Raw genomic sequence first — 13003 nt, forward strand, 5'->3', positions numbered from 1 at the left:
AACATGAACCTCGGACTTACACAATAAGATTTAAACATCAAATTAAACTAGCATTACCATTCATTTATTACTTATTTATAGAATTGAGACATGATACAGTAGCTAAATTAAATACATTTATTTAAATAACTGAATAATTTTAAATTAATTAACTAATAAATAACTGTTTTTAAAATCTGAAAAATAATTGTAAGTTTGCATGAAATAAATTCACCTCACATATTTTCTCTTATTCCATTTCATGTCTTTAATTTGATTAATTTAAATAATATTTGAATAATTCAGTATTTTATTTATTTAAATAATTTAAATTATTAATTTGAATAATTTAAATAACAAAATTGTCATTTAATTATCTATTTAAATAATAATTAAAATAACTAAATATTTTATTAATTTAAATAATTTTTATTTAATTATTAATTTAAATAATAAAATAAATAATTTAATTGTTTATTTAAATAATCCAATCTTTTATTTATTATTATTATTCTTTTATTATTAATTTAAATAATAAAACATTTAATTTAAATAAACAATTAAATGACAATTTTTTTATTATTTAAATTAATATTATATATAAATATTTAAATAATTAAATATTCTAAATATGCTCTTCTATAACACTTTTAAGAAGACGTACTGACCGTTACTTCCTCCACGTCTTTGAATGCTGACTTAAAAGTCTCATTTTTCTGGAGATAGATGTGTATCGTTTCCTGGAATGCCTAAAACACAAATTAACAAATTTAAAAAATGGACTTCCAATGACTTGATAATAACCAACAAGTAAAACAGTTGATATTACATTTTTACCTTTATCCAGCTTTCTTTATCCTGTTCAGAGCTGTAATAAGGCAACAATTAAAATCATTTACCATAACACAACCATTAAAAACACCCAATATTGAAGAATGCATAGTAAGCATTATAAATGCAAGCAACAATTGGTTCGGTCTGTACCTGGCCTGCAGCTCCAGTGTTCGTTCCTTTCCAGAAACCTGAAAGGTGTGAGGATAATCATCATTGTACGTCTCCGTCACCTTCATGCCATCAATGCCGATACGTGTGCGAACCGTAAACTTCTGTCCCACCAAGCTGAACTTTGGAACGCAGTACAACAGCATGTTGTTGAACTGTGGGAAAAGTTAATAGAGATTTATAATAATAAATTTCCAAATGCTACTATAATCATGACTCACCAGCATGGACTTACCAGGAAGAGATATCTGTCCATGGCTGAAGTGTTCCTTGCTGCCAGTTTCAGAATATGACCCTCTTTTATTAACTCATTTGAAGCGTTCACAATGTCCTCTTCCTCCCCCAGCATCTCATAAATCTCCAGCAATTTCTTAAGGTTTTCCTAAGAGAAAGACAAAACAAAATCTTAAATATACTATAGGTCTTGCCATTCAATTTCAAGAGAAAAGCACTTAAACCTCAGTTGCTGGTCCCCATTGGCTTCCATAGTATGGAGAAAAAAACAATATGCAAGTCAATGGGGACCAACTGAAGGTGAATTATCCCTTTAATAATACGTCGTTTTAGCCTGACTTGAGGTGTCAAAACATTTCTTAACCAACATTTTTTTGAAGATGTTATTGAAACGAGCGTCAGTCCTTGAGGATTGTTAAACGTAATCTAGAGATTCATTCGTACAGCAGAGGAAGAACACTCACTGTTTTCCTAATGGCAGTGTTGGAATGAGTGGCAGCCATGGCAATGATCTCTAAAGACTCTGCAAGGACAAAGATTTCACATTTAGAAAAGGTCATGTTTAACATCTGGTTTAGGAATCTGTTCACTCCTGAACTCACTTTCAGCATCCCGCCGGTCTACGTGATCCTGAGGAAGTTTCTTCAGATAGTCTTTGAGCAGCATCTCGTATCGTGGCACTCTCTGAACAGGCTCCAACATGTGGTGCTGCAGCGTCAGACTTCCACACACTTCTTGACTCTGAACACACAAACACAGACACGTGAATCTACAAACACTAAAGGCGGCAAAAACAAACAGATACTGTGTATCGAGTAAAGAGAGTCAGGCTGATCAAATCAGCCGTAATTTTTTTTTTTTTTTAAATGATCTGTGGTAGTTCTCCCTTAAAACATCCTTATTAATTAATAATAAAAATGTTCTGTTTTCAAATAATTTTGAGTTTTAAAAACTTTTTCAAATCTGGCTATTGAAAAGGACTCTCAGTGTTAAAGAGTAACAAACTGCAGTTTAAGACTATATACATCAATGTTCACCTGGAGTTCCAGAATGATGGCTTTAAATGGAGGCGATCGGTCCGTCCATTGCTTCAGAAGGTCCATGGCATGATCAAAGTTCCTCACATATTCAGCGTACATCTTCAGAAAGGGGGTGAGTTTCTGTAGGATGTCCCCGATGCGAGGTGTCGACGTCCTTGAGGAAAAATCTCAGAGCATTAAGACCATATTCCTGCTGATTAAACCAAACACAATGTCTGAGAAGAGAACATGTGAACGTCTTACCATTCTCCCATGCGTTTTTCCAGGTCAGGCAGAAGGAACTGGCTGTGGAAGGTATTAATGGAAGAGATGTTGGAAAAGATGTTTTTCACCACATCCATGGGGAACGTGTCTTTTCTTGCTTCTTCTAACAGCTTGGTATAAAATACCTGCAGGGCCAGAGTTAGATGATGTATGGTCCGTGTGCATACTACTATATTTAACATGTTATGATTGAACAACCATGCTTTCCCACTCAGGGCCTTGCAAGAGTTTGGTCAGTCTTTGAAAAAGCAAAAAATGCTTTCATGAAAAACAAAATGAGCCCTTACCTTATCTAATAAGTTGAGTCGTGCAACATAAGCCTTCTCTGTCTGCAGAAGTTCATTTGCTATCTTGTAGAGCTTCTGCTCATTAGTTTCCTAAATAAAAGAAGTTCAGTTTTAACATAAATACTGTATGCAAATCAACATCATTATTATATATTTGCTTCATTCACATGTTGGTGTTTAAAGATCTTTGATGGTGAATAATGTCATATTTAACACCAAAAGTTTGAAAAATACATATATATTGTACATAAAATATTTATGACAATTTTTTTTAAACAAACAGTATAAAAGCACTACAACAACTACTCATTTGTACACTCATTTAAATACTTTACCATTTAATTATATAATGATATGAAAATAATAAAAACGAAAACAAATTTTTTTCTTTGCCAGCTCTTCTTGAGGTACTATAAATAATTCAGATTGTCTAAAGTTCTGAGCTTTGGGCTCATTTTAATTTAAATTATACAACACGTTTTTGTTGAATTTGCTGAGAGGGAACTATAACACTGCAGATGTGTCTTTGGTGTGATACCCAGCTCAGCACAGGGCTGAAGGGAAACTGAAGGCTCAATGGCAAAGCCAATTCAGAGGTTGACTCCCATTCCACCTACACTCCTAACCTCACCATAACATCCCCCCCCCCTTTTCACGCCCATGCACAAATGAACATCCACTGGCATACACACGCTGAGGTCGGTTAAAGCAACTTCCTGATGTACACTGCCCACAAACAGTACTGCTATCTGCCTGTCAGCACTTTAAAGACACATGTCCCATCTCTTCTTATCAGAGCTCACATAAATAACCTTTGAACTATTTCAGACATCCTCCACCACTTAGCTGATGAAAGAAACCAAGCTAACTTCCAATACGTCCAGCCTCTGGCACAGCTGACTGCAATTCTAAAGATTTATTTATTATCGAAACGAACCTCAAGAGGACAGAAAATCAAAGGATGGAAAGAGGAAACAAGTTAAGACAATAAAAAAGGGACTGGTGCGGACAGAGGATGGAAGGTCTGTGTTTTTGAAGCTTCATGCATGTTCACATTCACAGAAAATCTGGTCTTACTTTCATAATTAGTGTAAATAATTAAAACTATAAAATAACAAATGGAATTATGTAAATTATATAGTGAGCAAAATTTTTTAAACAAATAATATTATTAATAATCTAATAATCTAATTAACATTTTAATTAATATTAAAATAATTAAAACTATAACACAGAAGTAAGTGAATTATGTACTGGCCAAAAATGTAAAAAAAATTATATTAATAATAATAAAATGAGTATGTAAAACAATCAAATATCCTAAGTAAAAATTTCAAAATATAATTATTATTAAAATAAATAAAGCTATGAAATAATTCCACTTCAATTACATTTACTTGTGTTATGTAGTGACCAAAATTGTAAAAAATAAATAATAAAATAATAACAACAACAACAACTACAAAATAACACACATAGAAGCAAGCAAATTATGTAGTGACCAAAATTAATAAATAATTAATATTCAAATATTTAAAACTATAATACAATATATAAATGTATTATAAATAAATATGGGAACTACGTAGTAACCAAAAATGTTAAAACAATTCTAAAACTGTCTTATATTTGAGTTTATTCTTTTTCTACTGTTCCAGTGTTGAACATTCTCTCAACCAGCTTCAGGAGGTGCATGCTGGGATGCTTTTTAAGTGCCACTGAAAGAGCCATTGAAAGAGTTCCAAAACAAGTTATTTAATCTATTTACCAATTTATTGACTACATGACTAAGCATTAAAACTAGTGCTGTCAAAGGATTAATCGCATCCAAAATAAAAGTGTTTGTTTACATAATATATGTATGTGTACTGTGTTTATTTATTATGTATATATAAATACACATACTGTACATATTTTGAAAATATTTACATGTATATACATTTATATTACTATATTTTATATTATATATTAATATATTTTATATATAAATATAGCATATTTTTCTTAAATATATACATGCATGTGTTTGTATTTACATATACATAATAAATATACACAGTACTCACTCATATTAGTAAACAAAAACTTTTATTTTGGATTCGATTAATCGCGATTAATTGTTTGACAGCACTAATTTAAACTCAAACTTTTAGGTTTTTAAAACCATAACATACACTTTAGTCATGCACGTCCAAGCTATTGATTGTAAACATCAGAGACGATATCTTCTAGTGGAAGAATGCCATTAAATACAATTCATTTTGGTAATATATAGCTGTTTTTATAAAGCAATAATGCACTCAAGGCTGTGCTGTATTGTGGCCCTTTAGCCGTGACTATACTAACAATATAAAATAGCCTTGAGTGCGTAAGTGTACCATAATGACAGATTTTGTCATCAGACTTCAGGTCAACTTGATCTACATCTGCGAGATTTAAAAAAACAAAACAAAACTGAAAGCATTAATTCTTCTACAATGTTTTCTACAAAGGAAATGAAGGCCTGGCCTGTAAGACTAAAGGTTAAAAAAAAAAAAACAGGCTCTAATGTGAATATGTCAGCATGTCAGCTCTAATGTCAGCATGTAAATCTGGCAGATGAGACAGCACATTGCTCAGCCGGGCCCGGGGTGTCAAATAACTGTGTGACAGTGTCACTACTGACTCCATAACACACTCACACAGACAGACAAAATACTCCTCACCAATCCTCTCAGATACCAAAACCATCTTACCTTCTGCTCTGGGATGCTGTTCATCACAACTTCACACTGCTCCGCCGCTTTCCTCTCCTCCTCTTCGGCCCGTTTTATGTGAGCGTGAGGCGGATCTACACAGTCCTCGTCCATAATTTCCCTCTTAGCCACATCGCCGGCATCTCCGTTCAGCAGTCCCTGCCTGTCTACCCTCACGAGCGGAACCGTGTCTTGTGTAATTCCATCCATGTCCCGATTCCGGTCCTGTTCTCTCTTCTTTTGGGCTAGAAACCCATTGGGGGGTTTGAGAGCATGGCGTGGGCTGTTTGCAGGAGAGCCGGAGTCTGTGGGCTGCTCCGTCTGTGTCTGGTAGTTTTTGTGAACCGGGCTGCAGTTAAGAGATCTGCTGACCTGCTTCAGAGGAGCGCCCTCCCTCCGACTGTCTGTGTGACTGTTCAGAGAGAGAGAAAGTAGAGGAAGGTCACCTTCTTTAGAGTCAGAGAACTCCAACAAACAACTAACTTTGATAGTTGGTGAACAGAAAGAGAAAGATGTGTTGCTTGTGTGAATGTGATGGTGTTAAAAGAAGTGTTGAACAAACTTCCTCTGTCTTGTGGGGCGGCGATGTGTGCGTTTACAGGGGACGTGTGAATGAGCAGGTCATGGGAGGAGTGTAGGAAAAGAGGATTGGTGGAGGATGGGAGGAACAGGGAGGGTGAGGAGAGGTAGAACGCGGCTGCAGAGTGTCCCATGAGACATGGCTGGCCTACTTCAGAATACATGCCAACATGCAAGAACACACATTTACACACTCGAGAACGAGACGGACGGTCTTTCTCTTTTGGACAAAATGCTTTCCTGAACAGTGGGAGCAAACTATAAAATATGTAAGAGATCATGAACAGTGCACCCAGACAGTCTGGTTATTCTTTTATCACCCCGGAGGGGTTTATTTTGTGATAATGACCGGATGACTGGACAGGATCCCACTTATTACACAGCTGCTTAATGAATAAATAAATAAATGGATATGAAATATTTATTTGAGTTGAAATTATTTTACTATAAGGCCAGCTCTATCAATTTGAGCCGCTTTGACAAGAAAATTATTTTAAGTTTTATTCACAAACACAACTTTTAATTTTATTAATCTTTTAGTAAATGTCAAAATGAACATTAAGAATAATAAATGCTTTGGAATTATCTTAATTGTTAGTTTATGGTAACTAATGTTGACAAATGTAAACTTATTGCAAAATGTTACCAAACAATTAATATAATTAGAAAGCTGAGACTTTGTTCCCTAAAAAATATCATAATATGTTTTTTTCTTAGAATCGAATCTCCACAAATGGCTCATTGCAACTCAAAATGACAGAGCATGTCACTTACAGTGATGGGCCAATCAGAATCAAGTATTTCAGAGCGCTGTGTAATAAGAATACTTTTTTGACCGATGAACAATAAATAACAGAGATGCACAATATAGAAATCGTGAAAATACCAATATTAAATATTTCATGCCATATAAACATACCATATAAAGAAATAAAATAAAATATTTTATATCATAACTGATATGATATATTTTGAGTTTATACATTCAAAAAATGTGTTAAATTCTAAAGCCCAATTTAAGATGATTTTTGTTTCTGTATTTTACAAGTAAAATCAGGCATTAGAATATTATAATGTACAACAGAGAAGATGAGTAATTGTTTAGTTTAAAATATGGTATAGAAAAAAAAGGCTTGATAACATTTGCTTTTATCCAGACCAATACTGGTATAAAAAATGATAATATTGGCAACATGATCACTGATACATTGTGCATCCCAAATAACCACCAAAACTCCACTTAAGCAAACTGTAAAAACATGATCCATTCATAAGCGTGCATAAACCGAACAAAATTAAGCCACAATATAAGGCTTTGTGGTTCATGCACACACACACACACACACACACACACACAGATATCCTGCACCTCCAGCTGTTTCCCTGTCTATGGCCCACCTGCCCTCTAGATCAGATAGCGTTTCCTGTGAGATAGAGAATTGAGATGTGGATCTGAGGGTACGAAGCACTACAGTGAACACTCCAGATTACAGACTGCTATTAATACACCGTTGAGCTCTGGACTGCTGAGATGGATTAATATGTGCTATCTAACATTTTGTTCAGAGCATGACTCAAAACATTTCAAAGCTGTCCCGTGCAAAGAACAAAAGCTAAGTCTTTGTAATCTGGCCATGGTATGATGAAATTAAGTTACAAACAAGGCATTTCAGGAAAACAAAATTAAGCTATCAAATGAAGCCACACAAGTAGGGCAGTGTGGATTTCATTGTTTTTTTCCCATGAGGTTGTAAACCAACCTCCTGCAGTTGTCTGAGGTCACGGCACTTCGGTCAGCATTCATAAGTACGTGTTGGCCCAGGCCAGACAGCTGCAGGAGTTATCAGACCCCGGTTTACTCTATCAACTTGTGCACTCTTATTTTGCTCCAGAGCTTACAGGATGAATTCCTGCACAGATTCTGACCCACACACAACACAATGGCACTAGATCGGCAGGCAAAACAGGATAAGGGCTTGCAGGGATTTATTTGTGAGGAACTGGGGTTAATGGTCAGTCCATTTTGTTATGGAGGCCATATGGTTTCATATGATCTGACTACACCGATGCTGAGCTACAGACTTACAGCAGATGAACGGAGTGAATATTATGCAGTAAAACAAATGCTTCACACTGAATTCATCATGGTTAAGGGGTGTTTTTAGTGTTTAAAGCCATGTAACCATGGTAAAAACAATAATGCACTTCGTCAAGTGGCTTATTTCATAAAACAGCAGCAAAAGCAATGTGATAGAAGACACCAATGTTTAATAAATAACTAAATGCATTAACAAGAAATCACAAAAAAATAATTATTTTGCCAATAATATAGTATACTGAGAATTTCATGTTACATGATGAGACTTTCACAATTGTTCTGTTACAGAACAACTACATTCAGTCAATGCCTCAAATTTCGAAAGAGCTGTATGCTTTAAAAACTTAAACTATTAGTTTATGTGCTTGACAAATTAGACATATTTAGCAACTTATATTTTTTAAACCATTCGATGATTTCAAAATTCATGTTTGAGGTATGAGAGTGTGTAATTTATGTTGCAGAACAAAATGTGAAAGTCTCTTCAAATAATGTGAACCACAGATCTTATTATACTCTTAAAAACTCATTACCCATGGTGAATTAGCCTTCCAGGTCGGCCAAAAAATGACTGAACATAAAGCATGGGCCATTATAAAGTATAAATCATTGCACTTTGTTGAATTACACCAGCTTTAAGCACTTTCAAAATAGTTTTGCATGAGGTAACAGTGAAGGATAGATGGCTAGTCACAAACACCAGCTTTAAGCACTTTCAAAATAGTTTTGCATGAGTTAAAAGCGAAGAATAGATGGCTAGTCATAAATTGATAAATCAATCTTACCTACTGTGTTGAAGTTTTATCACACACAACAGTAAATGTCTCATACAAAACCAGTTCTTTCCACAATGCTTGAGAAACACCGAAGAGAACGTTAGAGTAAAAACTAGCTTCTGCTTTTTGATCTTCTTGAGTAATGTCATAGGACAGACATTCCCTTACAGAAATTTAATCACGTTACACATCTGACTCTGATTTCACAAGATTTCTCTCTATATCGTACAAACATTATTTTTTTAAAGAAATTAATAATCAATTAAATTGATCAAAAATTACAGTGAAGACATTTATAATGTTACAAGAGATTTCTACATCATAAATGCTGCTCTTTTAAACTTCTATTCTATTCATCAAAGAATGTTGATCAAATGTATCATGGTTTCCACACAAAAATATTAAGCAGCTAAAACTGTGAGCATAAAATCAGCATATTAGAATGATTTCTGAATCATCATGTGACGCTGAAAACTGAAAACACTACCTTTGCAAAAGCAAACAAGATCACTAAACCTATGTTAGAGAATGTCAGTATCTACATATATCCATGAACAAAGGAAAGAGAGGTAGATATTTATTGCAAGTTTACCTGTTCTCCTCAAAGCGACTGATGAGGTTGGATACTAGGCCCTTCCCTACTGCTCCTCCTGCCCCTCCTACTCCTCCTCCCTCCATTTTGGCACTGATGGGTGACGTTCCAACAGCCAGAGGAAAGGAGACTTCCGTCACCGGACTCTGAAGGTGTGCTGGCTTAGGAGGCACTGTGGGAAAAGTCACAAAGAGGACAAAGATTATATTTAAATGCTAATGTAACAAACTGATATTTACTGTACACAATCAAAGAATATCATTACACGACCAGTGTGAGTGGAATCAGGTTCCACAATTGTCATTGTGTCATTTTTACGAAGCTACGAGAGCAAAGACCACAGGACTGTACCGTGATGGTAGATGAACAAATTCAGAGTTACAGGATTAGTTTCCATTTGACAAAACCAAACGACTCCAATCCAGCTTTATTGATACCGTGATGTTGATCATCAACTTTCTTAGTCAACTCAGGCTTTGATCCTGAGTTTGTGGAGCACGTGTACATGAATGTGTGACATCACTGGCGAACAGCCAATCACGAGCCTTGGTTAAAGGTTTTGCTAAAGGACAAATAAAAGAAATTACCTTTCTTTATCAGTGCAGTCACAAGTGAAAATAGTTAAATTAGTTTATATAGTTGGAAATATACAGCTATACAGACTCGAACATGTAAAGTCACATGTAGTAATTTTTAAAGCATTATCTATTGATTCTACAACTTATTTATATTACATACGATCTGTATATATTAACATTCACTTAAAATAAATGATTTATAATAACTGTTAAACTAAAATTGCTTTAATAATAATGTAAAAATATAAAATAACTAAGTAATTATCATTAAAGCCATAACATTTTTTGGCTTTACAATTGGTCAAATTTTTTTTTTTTACAAAATTTCAGTTTGAGATCTCTAACTCAGAACATAACCTGCCCTGGAGAAGCTTAGCTGTGGAGTGTGTAAGTTACTATGGCAATGAACGCAGCTAAAAACCAAGCCACTTTCATGCCATGGTACCTAAAACCCAAGATTGGTGCAAACTAAACTGAAACTTGCATGGCTAGCCAGCTAATCCGGCTTCATGGTACAGGCCCCAGGATTGTGCACAAAGAAAACAAAAATAATGACTTTATTCAACAATTTCTTCTTTTCCGTGCCAGTCTTTGACACACGTTTACTACAGTACAATGACACATGCGTGTGCATTCCTCTGCTTGCAAAGAAGGCGTAGCCACTGATGTCACATGGACTATTTTAACGATGTCTGGGTCAGAAAGCTCTCGGATTTCATCGAAAATATGTTAATTTGTGTTCCGAAGATGAACAAAGGTCTTATGGGTTTGGAATAACATGAGGGTGAGTAATAATTGACAGAATTTTAATTTCTGGGTGAACTATGCCTTTAAGTGTCTTGCTTAACTTACAAGAAAGTGTGTTGGGGCTAAACTCCAAGAGAAGGACTGTACACCCATGGTTTAGTGCTATTAAACTGGAAGCTGTAACCATCACAAGGTGGCAGTGTAGCTTTAGTATGTTGCGATGGAACCTGATAATACCCGGCAAGGTGAGATGAAGTCCATCTGGTAGCCAAAGAGTCTGTCTCTACCTGCGGTGAGCAATTCACAGCTAATCTAAGTCTGATGGGGTGGAGATACTGCAGAGCTCACGGCTCCATCCAGTCTGGCCGCCCCTCTCATTTCACACATCCCTAATTCAATAAGTGTGGTCTTTGAGGTTTATATCAGTGAGCTTTTTGCCTTTAATTTTACATGAGAATACAGAGATATATTCTATTTGTGAAGCATTTTGAAACCAACAAACATATCTGCAGTCGATGTTCAGAATACCTTTTTTCTGTAATGATAGAGCTGACCTTTTTTTTTTAAAAAAAAAAGCAAAATAACTTATATAAATGTTTAACTGTTACTCTTGTCACTAGGAAATCATTCACACTTTTCAAACAAGACAAGACAATCTGCTTAGTGATCGAGCTCGGGTTCAAGGACGCTCTGAGGATGCCGTACTTATTACAGCAGCGCTATTTCAGCATTAATCATTAGCCATGCTAATTTGAATCCGGTTAATGGTGACGTTTAGTGTTCACAGCCTGTTTTAAAGGGAAAGACGTATTTGTGTGTAAAATAATGTTCTAGAAAGAGGTTTAACAATAATGCCATAGAAGAACCATTTTTGGGTTCCCCAAAGTGAACAGTACTTAAAAGAACCATTTATTTCTTAGTGTGAAGAAAATTAATAATCTAAACAACATTTTTTTCACTATAAGGAACCTTTTGTGAAATGGGAAGGTTCCAGGGATATTAAAAGGTTCTTCATGGCACCATATAGATGATGAAAGACCACCATAGATGGATTAGCATGTACTTCTGGTACTTATTTAGCATTTACCGTACTTCTGTGGAATTTTGGAAGGAGTTGTGTGTGAGTGCATATCTCCATACCTTGTGGCTTGGGATGCAGAGGTGGCCGTCGGCCTGAAATTCTTCCATTTACTCCAGTAAGGCTCTTATTGCTGAATCTGCATCCACGACTCAACTTCTCATTGTGACGACTTTGCTCATCAGGACTGTGACGACCAATAGCTGCAGAGGAGAAAAGAAGGATGGGAATGAAGCCTTTTCAAAAGCAGTTTGTTTTAGCTAATTGCTTGGAAGCCATACTGTGTGCAAACTCCAGTTGAGTAGCGAGAACATGCAGTACTAGCAGTGTTCTGGAAAACTCACTTTCTGTGCAGAAGTGAAATGCAAGAGATCTGTTTTTTGTGCTCCCGATATCAATCAGGGCTGGTATAAAAGTGGCCTCGAAACTTAAAGTGACTTAAACTTGAAACAAAGATTAAAAATAACCACAAGTTCCTCGGAGTCGAATACGGAACAAACAAAGTGTGTCAAATTGTTTGGATGATCAATATTCAAACTATGAGGAAGCTTTTTTGTTTGCCTCAAACAAGATATGTTTCCTGAAAAACAGCTAAGGCAAATACTGTAAGACATGCACGTATCTGTCGACAATGACAGCTGACCTTGAAAAGTTCAGATCTAAAAATGACACAGAACTGAATTTTTCATGTGCAACACAGTGATCCGTCTTAGATGTAAAAAAATAAAAATTTAAAAATTAAAAACTGCATGAAAATGATCTTGGTTCCCACGTTGTATAAGAAAAACTGCAAACTTTCCAAAACAACAAGAACAAAATATCAGTAGGCTATTTTTACTGTAAAAATTTGACTAGATCTCCTCTCATAAGTAACAAGAAGTCCTTTTGAAAAAAGAAAAAGTAAAAAAAAAGTATATAAAATAAAGACACTTACTTCTTTATTAATATACATCAACACCAAGTCAACATAAAATGGCTTTGCCTCTGCAAGAAAATGACTGGATCACAAAAATG

General features: G+C 35.1%; 1 protein-coding gene across 6 annotated transcripts in view; it reads right to left on the reverse strand.

Annotated features, from left to right (window-relative positions):
• Nucleotides 1-13003, reverse strand: part of LOC306843075 (FYVE, RhoGEF and PH domain-containing protein 4-like) — a 48694-nt gene that overhangs the window by 5255 nt on the left and 30436 nt on the right. For all 6 annotated transcript variants that reach the window (XM_079374325.1, XM_079374328.1, XM_079374327.1 and 3 more), the window contains 12 exons: nucleotides 12052-12192; nucleotides 9587-9758; nucleotides 5542-5953; nucleotides 2807-2896; nucleotides 2499-2644; nucleotides 2253-2409; nucleotides 1818-1956; nucleotides 1680-1738; nucleotides 1217-1363; nucleotides 964-1136; nucleotides 817-847; nucleotides 648-728 (listed from right to left, as the gene is read on the reverse strand). In XM_079374325.1, the coding sequence (XP_079230451.1) occupies nucleotides 648-728; nucleotides 817-847; nucleotides 964-1136; nucleotides 1217-1363; nucleotides 1680-1738; nucleotides 1818-1956; nucleotides 2253-2409; nucleotides 2499-2644; nucleotides 2807-2896; nucleotides 5542-5953; nucleotides 9587-9758; nucleotides 12052-12192 (1748 nt within the window). The remainder of the gene's footprint in view (nucleotides 1-647; nucleotides 729-816; nucleotides 848-963; nucleotides 1137-1216; nucleotides 1364-1679; nucleotides 1739-1817; nucleotides 1957-2252; nucleotides 2410-2498; nucleotides 2645-2806; nucleotides 2897-5541; nucleotides 5954-9586; nucleotides 9759-12051; nucleotides 12193-13003) is intronic.

This window comes from Barbus barbus, assembly GCF_936440315.1.
Source record: "Barbus barbus genome assembly, chromosome: 23".
Lineage (NCBI taxonomy): Eukaryota > Metazoa > Chordata > Actinopteri > Cypriniformes > Cyprinidae > Barbus > Barbus barbus.